This window comes from Mya arenaria, chromosome 4, assembly GCF_026914265.1.
Source record: "Mya arenaria isolate MELC-2E11 chromosome 4, ASM2691426v1".
Lineage (NCBI taxonomy): Eukaryota > Metazoa > Mollusca > Bivalvia > Myida > Myidae > Mya > Mya arenaria.
In genome coordinates, this window is record NC_069125.1 from 901,282 (window position 1) to 921,433 (window position 20,152).

Below are 20,152 nucleotides of genomic sequence, written 5' to 3' on the forward strand. Positions count from 1 at the left end.
AAATGGTTAAAGATAGTTGCAAAAGATAATGGGCCGATTGTTCAAAACTTAGTTAAAGTTAACAACGTGATATACGACATCGTTGTTAAAGTTTAAACTTTTTCATGGTGTGTGAATATATTCAAATAAAACAAGTTAATCTAAATCAGTCATCTCAAACATTGTTAAGAACACTGCATATCACAGGTGTATCCATCAAACTTCCAGGGCAGTAACGATTTGAAGGTTAACAACGATGTCGTTAATCGTGTTGTTAACTTTAACAAAGTTCTGAACAATCGAGCCAATGTTTTTTTTCAATATTTGGACACATCGCATTTCATAACATAAACTCCGATCATTTTTTTGTTAAAAGAAACATGATAGTATCGAATTTTGAGTATATCAAATTTAATATTCAAGCCTTTTTTTACGAAGTCATCAATAAATTAATCGTCAAATAAATGGCAAGGTTTTGAAACATATCAGTCAATCTATCAAATTAATCAACAGGACTATCTGAAAGATCTATCCATTGTCAACATACCACTATCAAAATCTTGAATACCAATCAATTAAGTATTAGTATTACACAATACACGTTTAAACACTTCAATTAATTAATACTATTATTTAAAATTTTACAAACTTCTTCTACTCATGTGCTGATGGAAAATAGCCGCAGTGTTCTAAATGAGTACAGAAAAGTAATACAAGATTTAAAATAGTTTAGTAAAAATATGATGATGATACATTATAAAACAAAATCTATGGTTAAATGGGACAACATAATAATAACTGCAGGCGCTAGCTGACGGTACTCAAATATGAAAGTTTGACAGGTCGAAGATTATGTCATACCAAGAACTCAGATTTAGAAAAAAAAACTGAATGAGGGTAGCGGGTGAAGGGGTTAATATACTGTCAGCCGATGGACTAATTTCGATCTGCGTAAACCCAAATTGGCTACGCCCCTGAAATGGATCGATATAAATTTAGTCAAGCTTAATCACAGTTTGTTCCCTTTGATTAATAACAGGAAGTTCACAGTTTCGTTTTCAGAAAAACATGTACATTCATGTGATGGTCTACTTTCTGTTTAAAGCGTTTCATTTGGCAGACAGAAACAACATAGTGTAGGATATATTATACACGAAACTGAATATATCGATTTGAAACAGGCTTAAAACAACACTCAGTTTGCTTCATATTACTTGTAAGTATTCTTTACATTTTGCAAACAACGAGTGTGTATTTCACAAAATAGTAAGTGTTCCGGTATTACCTATTTAAGCCATTGTTTATGTTTACCATATCCATTGTAACGAGTCTTCCGAGTTTAAAACACGACAAAGACTCATTTACATTGTAGATGTGTACCACTTAGTATACTCTTACGTTCACATAACCCGACCACATCAACCAATTGTAATGTAACGTTGACATGACCCCGCCACCTCCAACAACTGTACTACTACGCTGATATGAACTCAACCCTCCACAAACTTTTCTTCTACGTCGACATAAAACACGCCCCCCCCCCTCCCTCACTCCACCAACTGTTCTATTACACTGACATGAACCCACCCCTCCACCAACTGTACTTCAATGCTGACATAAACCCATCCCTCAACCAACTGAACTACAACGCTTACATAAAACCCACCCCTCCACCAACTGTACTACAAATCTGACATAAGCCCGCCCACCTTCACCAACTGTACTACAATGCTGACATGAACTCAACCCTCTACCAACTTTTCTTCTACGTTGACATGAAACCCGCCCCCACCCCCCACTCCACCAACTGTACTATAACACTGACATGAACCCACCCCTCCACCAACTGTACTACAACGCTGACATGAACCCATCCCTCAACCAACTGTACTACTACGCTGGCATAAACCCATCCCTCCACCAACTGTATTACAACGTTGACATGAACCCATCCCTCAACCAACTGTACTACTACGCTGGCATAAACCCATCCCTCCACCAACTGTATTACAACGATGACATGAACCCGACCCCTCCACCAACTGTACTACTACGCTGCCATGAACCCGACCCTCCACCAACTGCACTACAACGCTGACACAAGCCCGCCAACCTCCACCAACTGTACTTATATGATGACATAAACCCACCCCTCCACCAACTGTACTATAACGTTGACATGAACTCGCCCCCTTCCACCAACTGTACTACTTCGCTGACATGAACATATCCCTCAACCAACTGTACTAAAACGCTGACATGAACCCAGCCCTCCAGCAACTGTACTACCACGATAACATAAACCCACCCTTCCACCAACTGTACTACTACGCTAACATAAACCCATCCCTCCACCAACTGTACTATTACGTTGACATGAACCCACCCTCCACTATCTGAACGACTATGTTGACATGAACCCACCCTCCACCATCTGTACGACTACGTTGACATGAACCCACCCTCCACCATCTGTACGACTACGTTGACATGAACCCAACCTCCACCATCTCTACACTACGCTGACATGAACCCATCCCTCTACCAACTGTACGACTACGTTGGCATGAACCCACCCTCCACCAACTGTACGACTACGCTGACATGAACCCATCCCTCCACCAACTCTACGACTACGTTGACATGAACCCAACCCTCCACCAACTGTACGACTACGCTGACATGATCCCACCCTCCACCATCTGTACACTACGCTGACATGAACCCATCCTTCCACCAACTGTACACTACGCTGACATGAACCCGACCCTCCACCAACTGTACTACTACGCTGAAATGAACACACCATTCCACCAACTGAACTTCTTAGCTGAAATTAAGATCTCCCTCCACCAACTGTTCTATTACGTTGACAAGGACCCGCCCCCTCCACCAATTGTACAACTTCGCTGACATGAACCCAAACCTCCACCAACTGTACTATAACGCTAACATGAACCCGACCCTCCACCAACTGTACTACAACGCTGTGATGAACCCACCCCTTCAACAACTGTAATACTACGCTGACATGAACCCATACCTCCACCAACTGTACTAAAACGCTGTGATGAACCCACCCCTTCAACAACTGTAATACTACGCTGACATGAACCCATACCTCCACCAACTGTACTACAACGCTGTGATGAACCCACCCTTTCAACAATTGTACTTCTACGCTGACATGAACCCGACCCTCCATCAACTGTACGAATACGCTGAGATGAACTCACCCCTCAAAAAACTGTACTACTACCCTGATATGAACCCATCCCTCCACCAACAGTACTACTACGCCGTCATGAACCCACCCTTCACCATATGTACACTACGCTGACATGAACCCGACCCTCCACCAACTGTACTACTACGCTGACATGAACCCGACCCTCCACCAACTGTACTACTTCGCTGACATGAACCCATCCCTCCATCAATTGTACTTTAACGCTGACACAAACCCATCCCTTAACCAGCTGTACTTCTACGCTGACATAACCCGACCCTTCACCAACTGTACTACAACGCTGACATGAACCCACCCCTCCACCAATTGGACTACTACGCTGACATGAACTCACACCTCACCAACTGTTCTACAACGCTGACATAAACCCACCCATCAACCAACTGTACTACTACGCTGACATGAACCCACCCTTCACCAACTGTACTACTACGCAGACATGTATCCATCCCTCCACCAACTGTACTACGCTGACATGAACCCATCTCTCCAGCAACTGTACTACTACGTTGACATGAACCCACACCTCCATCAATTGTACTACTACGCGGACATGAACCCACCCCTCCACCAAATGTACTACAACGCTGACATGAACCCATCCCTCTACCAACTGTACTACAACGCTGACATGAACCCGACCCTTCACCAACTGTACTACAACGATGACATGAACCAATCCCTCAAACAACTGTAGTAATATGCTGATTTGAAACCACCCTTTCACCCATGTCCTACTACCCGAACATGAACCCATCCCTCCACCAACTGTACTATTACGTTGACATGAACCCACCCCTCCACAAACTCTACTACTACGCTGATATGAACCCACTCACCTCCAACAACTGTACTATAACGCTGACATGAACCCATCCCTCCAGCAACTGTACTACTACGATAAAATGAACCCACATATACACCAACTGTACTTCTACGCTGACATGAACCCTTGACATCCACCAACTGTACTATAACGCTGACATGAACCCATCCCTCCAGCAACTTTACTACTACACGGACATGAACCCATACCTCCACCAACTGTATTACTACGCTGACATGAGCCCATCCCTCCACCAACTGTACTATTACGTTGACATGAACCCACCCCTCCACAAACTCTACTACTACGCTGATATGAACCCACTCACCTCCAACAACTGTACTATAACGCTGACATGAACCCATCCCTCCAGCAACTGTACTACTACGATAAAATGAACCCACATATACACCAACTGTACTTCTACGTTGACATGAACCCAACCCTCCACCAACTGTACGACTACGCTGACATGATCCCACCCTCCACCATCTGTACACTACGCTGACATGAACCCATCCTTCCACCAACTGTACACTACGCTGACATGAACCCGACCCTCCACCAACTGTACTACTACGCTGAAATGAACACACCATTCCACCAACTGAACTTCTTAGCTGAAATTAAGATCTCCCTCCACCAACTGTTCTATTACGTTGACAAGGACCCGCCCCCTCCACCAATTGTACTACTTCGCTGACATGAACCCAAACCTCCACCAACTGTACTATAACGCTGACATGAACCCGACCCTCCACCAACTGTACTACAACGCTGTGATGAACCCACCCCTTCAACAACTGTAATACTACGCTGACATGAACCCATACCTCCACCAACTGTACTACAACGCTGTGATGAACCCACCCCTTCAACAACTGTAATACTACGCTGACATGAACCCATACCTCCACCAACTGTACTACAACGCTGTGATGAACCCACCCTTTCAACAATTGTACTTCTACGCTGACATGAACCCGACCCTCCATCAACTGTACGAATACGCTGAGATGAACTCACCCCTCAAAAAACTGTACTACTACCCTGATATGAACCCATCCCTCCACCAACAGTACTACTACGCCGTCATGAACCCACCCTTCACCATATGTACACTACGCTGACATGAACCCGACCCTCCACCAACTGTACTACTACGCTGACATGAACCCGACCCTCCACCAACTGTACTACTTCGCTGACATGAACCCATCCCTCCATCAATTGTACTTTAACGCTGACACAAACCCATCCCTTAACCAGCTGTACTTCTACGCTGACATAACCCGACCCTTCACCAACTGTACTACAACGCTGACATGAACCCACCCCTCCACCAATTGGACTACTACGCTGACATGAACTCACACCTCACCAACTGTTCTACAACGCTGACATGAACCCACCCATCAACCAACTGTACTACTACGCTGACATGAACCCACCCTTCACCAACTGTACTACTACGCAGACATGTATCCATCCCTCCACCAACTGTACTACGCTGACATGAACCCATCCCTCCAGCAACTGTACTACTACGTTGACATGAACCCATACCTCCACCAACTGTACTATTACGCTGACATGAACCCACCCCTCCACCAAATGTACTACAACGCTGACATGAACCCATCCCTCTATCAACTGTACTACTACGCTGACATGAACCCACACCTCCACCAACTGTACTACAACGCTGACATGAACCCATCCCTCAACCAACTGTAGTAATATGCTGATTTGAAACCACCCTTTCACCCATGTCCTACTACCCGAACATGAACCCATCCCTCCACCAACTGTACTATTACGTTGACATGAACCCACCCCTCCACAAACTCTACTACTACGCTGATATGAACCCACTCACCTCCAACAACTGTACTATAACGCTGACATGAACCCATCCCTCCAGCAACTGTACTACTACGATAAAATGAACCCACATATACACCAACTGTACTTCTACGCTGACATGAACCCTTGACATCCACCAACTGTACTATAACGCTGACATGAACCCATCCCTCCAGCAACTTTACTACTACACGGACATGAACCCATACCTCCACCAACTGTATTACTACGCTGACATGAGCCCATCCCTCCACCAACTGTACTATAACGCTGACATGAACCCAACCCTTCACCAACTGTACTACTACGCTGACATGAGCCCATCCCTCCACCAACTGTACTATTACGCTGACATGAACCCATCCCTCCACCAACTGTACTATAACGCTGACATGAACCCATCCCTCCAGCAACTGTACTACTACGCTGACATGAACCCACACCTCCACCAACTGTACTATAACGCTGACATGAACCCACCCTCCACCAACTGTACTACTACCATGACATTAACCCGACTTTCCACCAACTGTACTATATTATGACATGTACCCATCCCTCCAGTACCTGTACTACTACGCTGACATGAACCCACACCTCCACCAACTGTACTATAACGCTGACATGAACCCACCCCTTCACCAACTGTACTATAACGCTGACATGAACCCGACCCTCCACCAACTGTACTACAACGATGACATGAGCCCTCCAGTACCTGTACTACTACGCTGACATGAACCCACACCTCCACCAACTGTACTACTACGCTGACATGAACCCACCTCTTCACCAACTGTACTATAACGCTGACATGAACCCACCCCTCCACCAACTGTACTACAACGATGACATGAACCCACCCCTCCACCAACTGTACTACTACGCTGACATGAACCCATACCTCCACCAACTGTACTACAACGCTGACATGAACCCGACCCTTCACCAACAGTACTACAACGCTGACATGAACCAATCCCTCGACAAACTGCACTACAACGCTGACATGAACCCGACCCTTCACCAACTGTACTACTACGCGGACATGAACCCGACCCTTCACCAACTGTACTGCAACGCTGACATGAACCCATCCCTCCACCAAATGTACTGCAACGCTGACATGAACCCGACCCTTCACCAACTGTACTACTACGCTGACATAAACCCGACTCTTCACCAACTGTACTACAACGCTGACATGAACCCGACCCATCACCAACTGTACTACAACGCTGACATGAACCCATACCCCCACCAACTGTACTACACGCTGACATGAACCCATCCCTCCACCAAATGTACTACTACGCTGACATGAACTCACCCCTTTACCAACTGTACGACTACGCTGACATGAACCCAACCCTCCACCAACTGTACTACACGCTGACATGAACCAACCCGTACACCAACTGTACTATTGTACTGTTACGTCAACATGAACCCTACCACCTCCATGAACTGTACTGTGACATTGGCATGAATCCACCTCCTCAACCAATTGTGCTGTTACCTTGGCATCAACCCATCCCCTCCAGCAATTGTAATGTTACGCAGACATGACAACGCCCCCTCAACCAATTGAAATGTTACGCTGACATGAACCCATCCCTCCAGCAACTGTACTACTACGATAAAATGAACCCACATATACACCAACTGTACTTCTACGCTGACATGAACCCTTGACATCCACCAACTGTACTATAACGCTGACATGAACCCATCCCTCCAGCAACTTTACTACTACACGGACATGAACCCATACCTCCACCAACTGTATTACTACGCTGACATGAGCCCATCCCTCCACCAACTGTACTATTACGTTGACATGAACCCACCCCTCCACAAACTCTACTACTACGCTGATATGAACCCACTCACCTCCAACAACTGTACTATAACGCTGACATGAACCCATCCCTCCAGCAACTGTACTACTACGATAAAATGAACTCACATATACACCAACTGTACTTCTACGTTGACATGAACCCAACCCTCCACCAACTGTACGACTACGCTGACATGATCCCACCCTCCACCATCTGTACACTACGCTGACATGAACCCATCCTTCCACCAACTGTACACTACGCTGACATGAACCCGACCCTCCACCAACTGTACTACTACGCTGAAATGAACACACCATTCCACCAACTGAACTTCTTAGCTGAAATTAAGATCTCCCTCCACCAACTGTTCTATTACGTTGACAAGGACCCGCCCCCTCCACCAATTGTACTACTTCGCTGACATGAACCCAAACCTCCACCAACTGTACTATAACGCTAACATGAACCCGACCCTCCACCAACTGTACTACAACGCTGTGATGAACCCACCCCTTCAACAACTGTACTACTACGCTGACATGAACCCATACCTCCACCAACTGTACTACAACGCTGTGATGAACCCACCCCTTCAACAACTGTAATACTACGCTGACATGAACCCATACCTCCACCAACTGTACTACAACGCTGTGATGAACCCACCCTTTCAACAATTGTACTTCTACGCTGACATGAACCCGACCCTCCATCAACTGTACGAATACGCTGAGATGAACTCACCCCTCAAAAAACTGTACTACTACCCTGTTATGAACCCATCCCTCCACCAACAGTACTACTACGCCGTCATGAACCCACCCTTCACCATATGTACACTACGCTGACATGAACCCGACCCTCCACCAACTGTACTACTACGCTGACATGAACCCACCCTCCACCAACTGTACTACTTCGCTGACATGAACCCATCCCTCCATCAATTGTACTTTAACGCTGACACAAACCCATCCCTTAACCAGCTGTACTTCTACGCTGACATAACCCGACCCTTCACCAACTGTACTACAACGCTGACATGAACCCACCCCTCCACCAATTGGACTACTACGCTGACATGAACTCACACCTCACCAACTGTTCTACAACGCTGACATGAACCCACCCATCAACCAACTGTACTACTACGCTGACATGAACCCACCCTTCACCAACTGTACTACTACGCTGACATGAACCCATCCATCCACCAACTGTACTACGCTGACATGAACCCATCTCTCCAGCAACTGTACTACTACGTTGACATGAACCCACACCTCCATCAATTGTACTACTACGCGGACATGAACCCACCCCTCCACCAAATGTACTACAACGCTGACATGAACCCATCCCTCTATCAACTGTACTACAACGCTGACATGAACCCGACCCTTCACCAACTGTACTACAACGATGACATGAACCAATCCCTCAACCAACTGTAGTAATATGCTGATTTGAAACCACCCTTTCACCCATGTCCTACTACCCGAACATGAACCCATCCCTCCACCAACTGTACTATTACGTTGACATGAACCCACCCCTCCACAAACTCTACTACTACGCTGATATGAACTCACTCACCTCCAACAACTGTACTATAACGCTGACATGAACCCATCCCTCCAGCAACTGTACTACTACGATAAAATGAACCCACATATACACCAACTGTACTTCTACGCTGACATGAACCCTTGACATCCACCAACTGTACTATAACGCTGACATGAACCCATCCCTCCAGCAACTTTACTACTACACGGACATGAACCCATACCTCCACCAACTGTATTACTACGCTGACATGAACCCATCCCTCCACCAACTGTACTACAACGCTGACATGAATCCAACCCTCAACCAACTGTACTACTACGCTGACATGAACCCGACCATCCACCAACTGTACTATAACGCTGACATGAACCCATCCCTCCACCAACTGTACTACAACGCTGACATGAACCCATCCCTCCACCAACTGTACTACTACGCTGACATGAACCCACACCTCCACCAACTGTACTATAACGCTGACATGAACCCACCCTCCACCAACTGTACTACTACCATGACATTAACCCGACTTTCCACCAACTGTACTATATTATGACATGAACCCATCCCTCCAGTACCTGTACTACTACGCTGACATGAACCCACACCTCCACCAACTGTACTACTACGCTGACATGAACCCACCTCTCCACCAACTGTACTATAACGCTGACATGAACCCACCCCTCCACCAACTGTACTACAACGATGACATGAGCCCTCCAGTACCTGTACTACTACGCTGACATGAACCCACACCTCCACCAACTGTACTACTACGCTGACATGAACCCACCTCTTAACCAACTGTACTATAACGCTGACATGAACCCACCCCTCCACCAACTGTACTACAACGATGACATGAGCCCACCCCTCTACCAACTGTACTACTACGCTGACATGAACCCATCCCTCCACCAACTGTATTATTACGTTGACATGAACCCGACCCTTCACCAACAGTACTACAACGCTGACATGAACCAATCCCTCGACAAACTGCACTACAACGCTGACATGAACCCGACCCTTCACCAACTGTACTACTACGCGGACATGAACCCGACCCTTCACCAACTGTACTGCAACGCTGACATGAACCCATCCCTCCACCAAATGTACTGCAACGCTGACATGAACCCGACCCTTCACCAACTGTACTACTACGCTGACATAAACCCGACTCTTCACCAACTGTACTACAACGCTGACATGAACCCGACCCATCACCAACTGTACTACAACGCTGACATGAACCCATACCCCCACCAACTGTACTACACGCTGACATGAACCCATCCCTCCACCAAATGTACTACTACGCTGACATGAACTCACCCCTTTACCAACTGTACGACTACGCTGACATGAACCCAACCCTCCACCAACTGTACTACACGCTGACATGAACCAACCCGTACACCAACTGTACTATTGTACTGTTACGTCAACATGAACCCTACCACCTCCATGAACTGTACTGTGACATTGGCATGAATCCACCTCCTCAACCAATTGTGCTGTTACCTTGGCATCAACCCATCCCCTCCAGCAATTGTAATGTTACGCAGACATGACAACGCCCCCTCAACCAATTGAAATGTTACTTTGACATGACCCCATCATCTCCACCAACTGTACCACTACGCTTACATGAATCCACCCCCTCCACCAATTGTACAATTACGTTAACATGAACCCTTCACCTCCACTAATTGTACTGTAACGTTGACATGACCTAGCCCCCCTCCACCAACTGTACTGTTACGTTGACATGACCCAATCCCCAACAAATGTATTGTTACGTTGACATGATCCCACAAATCCACCAATTGTATTGTAACGCTGACATGAACCCTACCCCTACACCAATTGTAGTGTTTTGTTGACATGACCCCACACCTCCATCAATTGTATTATTACGTTGAGATGCCCCCACACCTGCACCAATTAACTATTACGTTAACTTGACCCCACCCTCTATTGTACTGTTACGTTAACTTGACCCCACCCTCTACTGTACTGTTACGTTGATATGACCCCAACCGCAACCAATTGTAGTGTAACGTTGACATGATCCCACACATCTACCAACTGTACTGTGACTTGGACATGACACCGCCCCTCCACCAATTGTACTGTGACGTTGACGTGACCCCATCCCTCTAACAATTGAAATGTTACGTTGACATGACCTCTCCCCTCCATCAATTTAACTGTTAGGCTGACATACCTTCCCACCTCCCCCAATTGTACTGCTTCGTTGACGTAAACCTCTCCCCCTCCATAAACCGCACTGTTACGCTTACAAGAACGTCGTTCCCCCATCAACTGTACTGTTACTCTTACAAGACCCTAAGTATCCTCGAATTTTACTGTTACGCTTACATACCGTTACCGTTTCCTTAATTGTACTGTTACTTTGACATGAACCTATTCGCCGCCACCAATCGTACTGTTACGCTGATAAGTATCCCGCTCCACTCCATGTTGACATGACCCTACCCTCTCCTCCAACTGCCCTGTACCTGTCAATCAAGCAACTGTACTAAAACTTTGACATGACCCCTCCCCTTTTCACCAATTGTATTGCTGCGTTGTCTTGAACCCCTAACCTCCATCTGTTTTATTGTTACGATCACATGCCACTCTCCACTAATTGCACTGTTACGTTGACGTAACTCCCTCCCCAAATTGTAATGTTGCGTTGACATTACCACCTCCACCAATGGTACCTCTAGGATGAAATGACATGCTCAACCATCTGAACTGCTAGGCTGACATGACCCCCCCCCCCCCCCAACACACACAAAACCAACCACTTTTCTCAAATTGTACTAATTCGTTGAATTGAACCCGGCCCTCAAACAGTTGTATAATTACGTTCTCCACCAACTGTTCTGTTACGTCGAGATGACCCCCTTAAAAAACTGTAGTGGTAGGTGCAGGTGACACGCTCAACTATCTGTATTGCCACGATGACATTATAAACTGTTTTGTTACGGTCACACCCTCCGCTAACTGAAATTTTGCGTTTTTTATGACACCTCTCCACCAATTGTACTGTTACGCTGACACCAGACCCCTCCAACATCTGTACTATGACGCTGACACGACATCCCTCAACCACATGTAGTGTTACGTTTCACATAACAAGCTTCACCAACAATATTGTTAAGTTGAAATGGCAGCCCTCAACCTGTGTAACCTTTAAATGACCTCCCTCCATCCAATATATTGTTACGTTGAGATAACCCATTCCCTGTTACCAAGTGTAGTGTGACAATAACATGACACCTTCCATCAGGTGTACTGTTACGATGACATGACACTCCCCATTTACTTATTGTACTGTTAGTTGGCATGAACCCATCCAAAACCGTACTGATATACTGACATGATTCCATCCAACTACTGTTTTGTAACGTTGACATGACGCCTCCAGCAACTCTATTGTTATTTTGACATGATATTCCCCATTCACAAATTGTTCTGTTCCGTTGGCACGACCTTACCCACCAACTGTAATGATAGATTGACATGATCCCATCCAAATACTGTATTTATTCGTTGACATGAACACATCCACCAACTCTACTATTACGTAGACATTACTCACTCTCCATCAACCGTACTGTTACGTTGAAAGAAAAAATAACTTTCAACCGACATTAACTCCATCCACCGACTTAACTAGTACGTTGACATACCACTACACCGTCAACTGCACTTTTTGGTTGAGATGACACCTACTTAATCAATTGTATTGTTACGTGGACTTGACCCCCTCCGACTGAACCTTTATGTTGAAATGACCCTCTCATTTAACTGTAGTGTAACGTTGACATGATTTCCCCCTCCACCATATGTACTGATACGTTGACATGAGCCACTCAACCAACTGTAATGGTTCGTTGTCATGGATCCCCTCCAATTGTATTGTCAGGTTGACACGACACCCATTCCACCAACTGTACTGTTTCGTTGATATGAAACCACCCCCTCTACAAATTTTACTGTTGACATGACCCATTTTAACCAACAAACCTGGTAAGCTGATATAACCCCCTCCACAAACTGTACTGTTACGTGGACATGACTCCTCCATCAACTGTAGTATTACGTGGACACGACCCGCTCCTCCAACTGCACTATTGGTTTGGCATGATCCACTCCACCAACATTTCTATTACATGGACATGTCCAGCTCATTCAACTGTACTATTAATAGGGCATGACCCCCTCCACCAACTGTACTATAACATGAACATAACCTGGCTCCTCCAACTGTACTATTAATTAGGCATGACCCCTCCATTAGCTGTTCTATTATGTTGATATGACCCTCTCCTCCAACTGTACTATTACGTAGACATGATCCCTAAACCAACAATACTTTTACGTGGACATGAAACCTCCTCTACTTCAATTGTACTATAACGTTGACATGATCACTTCCCTCCTCCAATTTTTATTTTTGCGTTGACATGACCCGACCCCTACACAAACTGTTCCTTTGTTGACACGACCCCACCCCTTCTTTATCTGTACTATGACGTTGACTTGGCCCCACCCCTACACCAACTGTACTATTCTGTTGACATGACCCCTTCACTTCTCCAACTGTACTATTAGGTTGACATGAGCCCTCCCCCCCACCAACTGTACTTTTTCGTTTACTTGACCTCATCCCTCCACCAATTGTGCTATTACGTTGATATGACTCCACCCCTCCTCCAACTGAACTTTTAGATTGACATGACCCCTACCTTTCTCTAACTAAACTATTACGTTGACATTACCCCTCGCCTCATCGAACTGTACTATTACGTTGATTTGACCCCTTCACCAACTGTTGTTTTACGTTGATATGTCCCCTCCCCTCCTCCAACTGTACTATTACGTTGATTTGACCCCACCCCTACACCAACTGTACTATTACATTAACGTGACCCCTCCCCTCCTCCAACTGTACTTTTCGGTGGACTTGGCCCCTCTCTTCCTCCACTTGACTATTCGTTGGACATGATCCCTCCCTTCAAATTTCTGTTCTACTACATTAAAATAACCCCCTTCTCCAAACTGTACTATAACGTGGACATGACCCCCTCCTCCAAACTATACTGTAACGTTGATATGACCCCCTCCACCATATGTACTATTACGTTGACATGACCCCTCCCCTCGACATAATGTACTATCATGTTAACATGACCCCTCCCCTCCTCTAATTGTACTATAACATGTGACACATGGAACTGATCGCCCTCCACCAGCTGTACTATTACGTGAACGTGACCCCCTCCTCAAACCGTACTTTTACGTGGATATGATCCCTCCCCTCCTCCAATTCCACTATTACGTGGGCATGACCCCTTACCTCCACCATCTGTACTATTACGTGGACATTGCCCCTCCCCTCCTCAAACTGTACTTTAATGTGGATATGACACCCCTCTCCACCAGCTGTACTATTACATGGACATGACCCTCTCATCCAACTGTACCTTTACGTGAGCACGACCCCCTCCTCAAACTGTACTTTTTGTAGATATGACCCCTTCCCTCCTCCAACTGTACTATTATGTTGACATGACCCCTTACCTTCTCCATATGCACTATTACAATGAAATGTCCCCCCTCTCCATGAACTATACTGTTATGTTAACATGACTTACCAAACCAATTGTTACGCTGACATGATCCTCCCTTCGAAAAACTGTTCTGCAGGCAAAACTAAATGTAAAGTATCTGCTACATAGTTCCGTTTTTGAAAAACATGCTGTTATTCTCCATGTAAAAGCTATTTATTTGATTGTATCTATAATATAGTTTTATTCAATTATCAAAGACGTTCTGAAGGATGGATGCAATTGCTGGCCGAAATGCTGCGAATGCAAATGAATCAGCCCCGGACACCACTTATTGCAAGCCTTGTTCTGAAGATGGCAAGAAATTCCCTCCCGAGGCCTTCTGCCCCGTCTGCAATGAGTTCATGTGTTCCTCGTGTGCCCGAGTACACACGAACATGACGCTGACTAAGAACCACACCCTCCAGGAGAATAGCAGAATGTCTCCTTCCTTCTGCGCCGGGAGTGCGGACGAGTATTTTACAGGAACATGTCAGCTCCATGGTAAAGAGTTCCTAAAATACTACTGTCTCCATCACGAGCAGTTTCTTTGTGGAGATTGTTTGGCTGTGAATGAAGTCCATCGTTCTTGTAAAGTAGAAAAGATATCTCAATTGGACAAACGATACAATGATGGTGCAGAATACAACAGTCTTAAAACAGGACTTGGTGTGATGCTAAGCGACAGTGAAAACTATTTATCGTTCATCCGGGCGACCTTGAAATCAGTTGATGAAGAAAGAAGCATACATATCAATGAGCTTCGAACATTTAGGAACGAAATTAACCAGTACCTGGATAAGAGGGAAAAGGAATTACTTGAAGAAATTGATCAGAAGGTACGACAATCCAAGACACTGCTTAATGAACTGAAAACAAAAGTCACGAACATGAAAGCAGCCACTGAGAGACTAAAGTCGAAGCTACAAGCAAAGGAAGCGAACAGCATCCAGCTGTTAATAGTAGGAAAGCGAGCTATTAAAGAGCTGGCTGGTCTCCAGACAGCATTAGAAGACGTCAACAGGAGGAGGGCAGTTCCTAGGTACATTTTTCAAAGGGACACAGCCATTGAGCAGTTGCTAGCTTCTAGAACAGCGATAGGAAGGTTGGAAGAGGAGGAATCAAATTCGACGTTAGGGCAGCAACAACGCCAACAAGAGGCGGAACAGCAAAAACAAAAACATACCCACGCTTTATCACAGACAGGTTACTATCATGAATCCCCATATATAATACTGTATATTTTGTTTGTTAAAAAATCATTTACTCTTCATTTAATAGTAATATAGAAATGAGTGTCTAAAGAAAATGTATTTTAAAACCATTTTTTGCCTAAAATGTACTAATTTAAGCTTAAACAGTATCGTCAATAATTTGAAGTTTGATGAATATACTGCATCAGAAAAAACAGGATTGACTTGTCCTATTAAGGAATATCATCTCTAAATAATTGTAACATTGTCAATACCTATATATTATAATAGAAATGTAATTCAATACACTGAAAATTGGTGTATTTTGTATACATTTACTCCATTTTCCGGCAAAAATACGAAATACGAATTATTAAATGTGTGTGGTCAATCACACATGTAGTCTCTGAGATATTGACCTGATATGAATATCTGGGGTATTTTCCCCATACATTGTATGTTATACTAGTCATATTAAGCAATTGAGTTGTAACAGGAACAGCCCAGAATAATTAATGATGTTGCATGCGACAACAATTAATTGTTGTACATTCTTCAGAAAAATAATTGCAATTTAAAATTTGATATCTTATTTGACTGACTCTGGTTTTTTGATACTTGATTATCACTGACTGGTGTTTGTTTTAGAATATTTGACATGCTTTTCATTGTATTTTCATTATTATTAATTTTTATACTTATTAGTTTAAAGAAGTATTTGAAAATGAATGAAACGTTATGATACAAAACGGTAATATATCATATTTTTGGTTTATGATTATGTTTACTTCCAGCCCTCTTCCAAAGCAGTGCAGACCTAAGCCAAGCCACGTTCAGCAGCCAGCCTGATATCCAAGTAAAGACATCAGCTGACATCCGGGACTGCTGGCTAACCAGTTTGGTCCTCTTTTCTAAAAACAGAATCCTACTGGCTGATCGCTTGAATGAAACAGTGAAGCTCCTTGATACCAAGACTAACATGGTTGTACAAGAGGTGAAACTGCCAGGTCAGCCCTGGGACCTATGTCTCCTGCCCGGGGACATGGCAGCCGTCACATTACCCTGGTTGGGTATGGTTCAGTTCGTATCAACTAAGAGAAAATGCTCACTACTGGACATTGTTAAAGTAGGTGTTAACTGTTATGGAATAGATTCCTGTGATGACAACTTGATCGTGTCCTTTATCTCTCCAGGTAAGGTTGTATTGATGGACATGCATGGGAAGATGAAGAAGAGTGTAAACATAGACAGCGGTGGAAACATGTTTCAGTATCCCACATATCTGACAGTTACAAGGGAAGGCCAGACTGCGGCCATTTATATATCCGACCTGGTCAGCAGCACCATCACCAAGTTGAGCATTGCCCTTAAGGTCGTCCAGACCTTTAAGGACCCGGTACTGTCATATTCACAGGGTATATCACCCGTAGGGAACAACCAGTTGCTTCTATGTGGTAAGGTCAGTGACAACATCTTGTTACTGGACACGTCCACCGGCAATATGACTCAAATGCTGGGAAAAGAGGAGGGGATAGAGAGTCCATACAGTGTGGCCTACTGTCCACAACAGAAGAGGGTGTTTGTTACCTGCAGCCCCAGCAACAGACCTGAAATGGAAAATTTCGTAAAAGTATTCGACTTAGTATAAGTGTAATCTTTATTCTGAGTGAACACTTGTGATTCGAAAGAAAGAGCAATGTGTTATACGGACAATATTCTGATACATTCTATATCATATGTAAATGTGCATAATTTCATCTTTACCTTGCAATTTATGGGACAAAATTCTAAAGGAAAACTCCACGATTAAATTATAATTGTAATTGTAATGTATTTATTATGTATATGAAAATATTGGCACAAAAAACTGTATAGTTTACGTGTAATAAATTATGTTCTGTTCTGTTCTGTTCTGATTAAATCATGTAGAATTCAAACAGTTTTGAAAAATGACAAGTCATGAAATAAGTAATTTGTAAGAAGAAATAATATTACGAGTACATGTATATTGTTTGTATTATTAGTTGAAATGTTAGCGCATGGAGGTGTATGAAAATACGCAATTCTTAAAATACAAGAATGGAATGTATGTAAAATGTGTCAATTTGTGAAATAAATTTTGTTTTTAAATATATATATATTTTTTAAATATATGAAAACGAATTCAGCTTAACTTTGATTTTATAAGATTTTACATAATAGTTAGCTCAGACATGAAGTAAAATATTAATGATTTAAAATGGGCGGAGTGAGCGTAGTGAGCTAGCCATTCTAAAACATTAAGATATTACTTCCGTTTATCTTAATGTCTTAAAAGGCATCATCGTTGGCTGACACAATGTCAATGTAAAATCTGACACAGGGAGTGTGTATTGGATGATTGGCAGTAGGCGGCACTTTAAACACCTGCAAAAAATGGAAATCTTTAATGTGTAAGCCTAGTACTTAATGATAGCCTCTCTGTTAGTTAATTGGCAAAATATTAGGTTGTATTCGAAGGATATTTTGCATTGAACGTTAACGGATTAATGATATTGTACTACACCAACTGTTAGTCTTTTAGTAACACATATTGTATTAATTAATTGTGATGTGTATATAATGCGTCCATATGAAATTTAAAAACGCAGGTGTGCTTGCATCCGGTGTATTTGGAATAAATATGTCGTTAGTAATTAATTAAATTGACTTTTATTTATTCAATTATAAGCGCAAACAAAAAATCAAAGTGAAACTTAATTGTAAAATGCAGTATGCAAAATCAGTAAAATAGTTGCGTCCATAAACCAAAGCCGTTTCTTAAACATACAACGTGTATGCATTACGTTATTATTATACAACATGTGGTTAAAATTCACAACTTTCTAAAATTGCAAAAACATTGATTAAATACAGTTTTCGTAGCTTCCGATCTACATATAAGGAATTTTAAATTGAACATATCAGGAATTTTATATTGAACATCTAAGGAATTTTAAAGTGAATATATAAGGAATTTTGAAGTGAACATATAAGGAATATGGAAGTGAACGTATAAGGAATTTTGATGTGAACATATAAGGAATTTTGAAGTGAACATATTAGGAATTTTAAAGTGAACATACTTGTATAAGGAATTGTAAAGTGAACATATAAGGAATTTTGTAGTGAACATATGAGGCATATGGAAGTGATCATATAAGGAATTTTGAAGTGAACATATAAGGAATATTAAAGTGAACATATAAGGAATATGGAAAAGAACATATAAGGAACTTTGATGTGAACATATAAGGAATTTTGAAGTGAACATATAAGGAATTGTAAAGTGAACATAATAGGAATTTTGTAGTGAACATATGAGGCATATGGAAGTGATCATATAAGGAATTTTGAAGTGAACATATAAGGAATATTAAAGTGAACATATAAGGAATATGGAAAAGAACATATAAGGAACTTTGATGTGAACATAAAAGGAATTTTAAAGTGAACATATTAGGAATTTTAAAGTGAACATAGTTGTATAAGGAATTGTGAAGTTAACATATAAGGAATTTTGAAATGAACATATTAGGCATATGGAAGTGATCATATAAGGAATTTTGAAGTAAACATATAGGGAATTTTAAAGCGAACATATAAGCATTTTTGAAGTGAACATATAAGGAATATGTACGTGAACAGATAAGGAATTTTGAACTGAACATATAAGGAATATGGAAGTGAACATAAAAGGATTTTTGAAGTGAACATAGGAGGAATTTTAAAGGGAACATATAAGGCATATGGAAGTGAACATATAAGGAATTTTGAAGTGAACATATAAGGAATATAGAAGTCAACTTGATTTATTTGACGGTTATGTAAATTTAATCATAAGGATTCTGAATATCGTTAACAGTATATTACAACTTTCATCATACATATAAATTATTGTCGTTGGATGTAACAACAAACAAGTATATCCTAGCTGTAATGTATGTGTAAGTTCGGCAAAATAATAT

General features: G+C 42.9%; 1 protein-coding gene across 2 annotated transcripts; it reads left to right on the forward strand.

The window, feature by feature from the left end:
- Window positions 1-1,058: 1,058 nt before the first annotated feature.
- LOC128231811 (uncharacterized) lies at window positions 1,059-18,282 on the forward strand. 2 transcript variants are annotated; one of them, XM_052945012.1, is made up of 4 exons: window positions 1,059-1,195; window positions 15,195-16,179; window positions 16,961-17,236; window positions 17,360-18,282. In XM_052945012.1, exons 2-4 carry the CDS (start codon window positions 15,207-15,209, stop codon window positions 17,812-17,814), a joined length of 1,704 nt encoding a protein of 567 aa, XP_052800972.1. In that variant the 5' UTR covers window positions 1,059-1,195; window positions 15,195-15,206; the 3' UTR covers window positions 17,815-18,282. The 2 variants fall into 2 exon arrangements, with proteins under 2 accessions (XP_052800972.1, XP_052800971.1); XM_052945011.1 differs by having other exon boundaries at window positions 16,961-18,281.
- The last annotated feature ends 1,870 nt before the right edge of the window (window positions 18,283-20,152 follow it).

Coding starts and splice junctions, on each gene's coding strand:
- LOC128231811 (XM_052945011.1), top strand. CDS start 15,207: ATGGATGCAATTGCTGGCCGAAATGCTGCGAATGCAAATGAATCAGCC. Junction 16,180..16,960: donor CCACGCTTTATCACAGACAG/GTTACTATCATG, acceptor GTTTACTTCCAG/CCCTCTTCCAAAGCAGTGCA.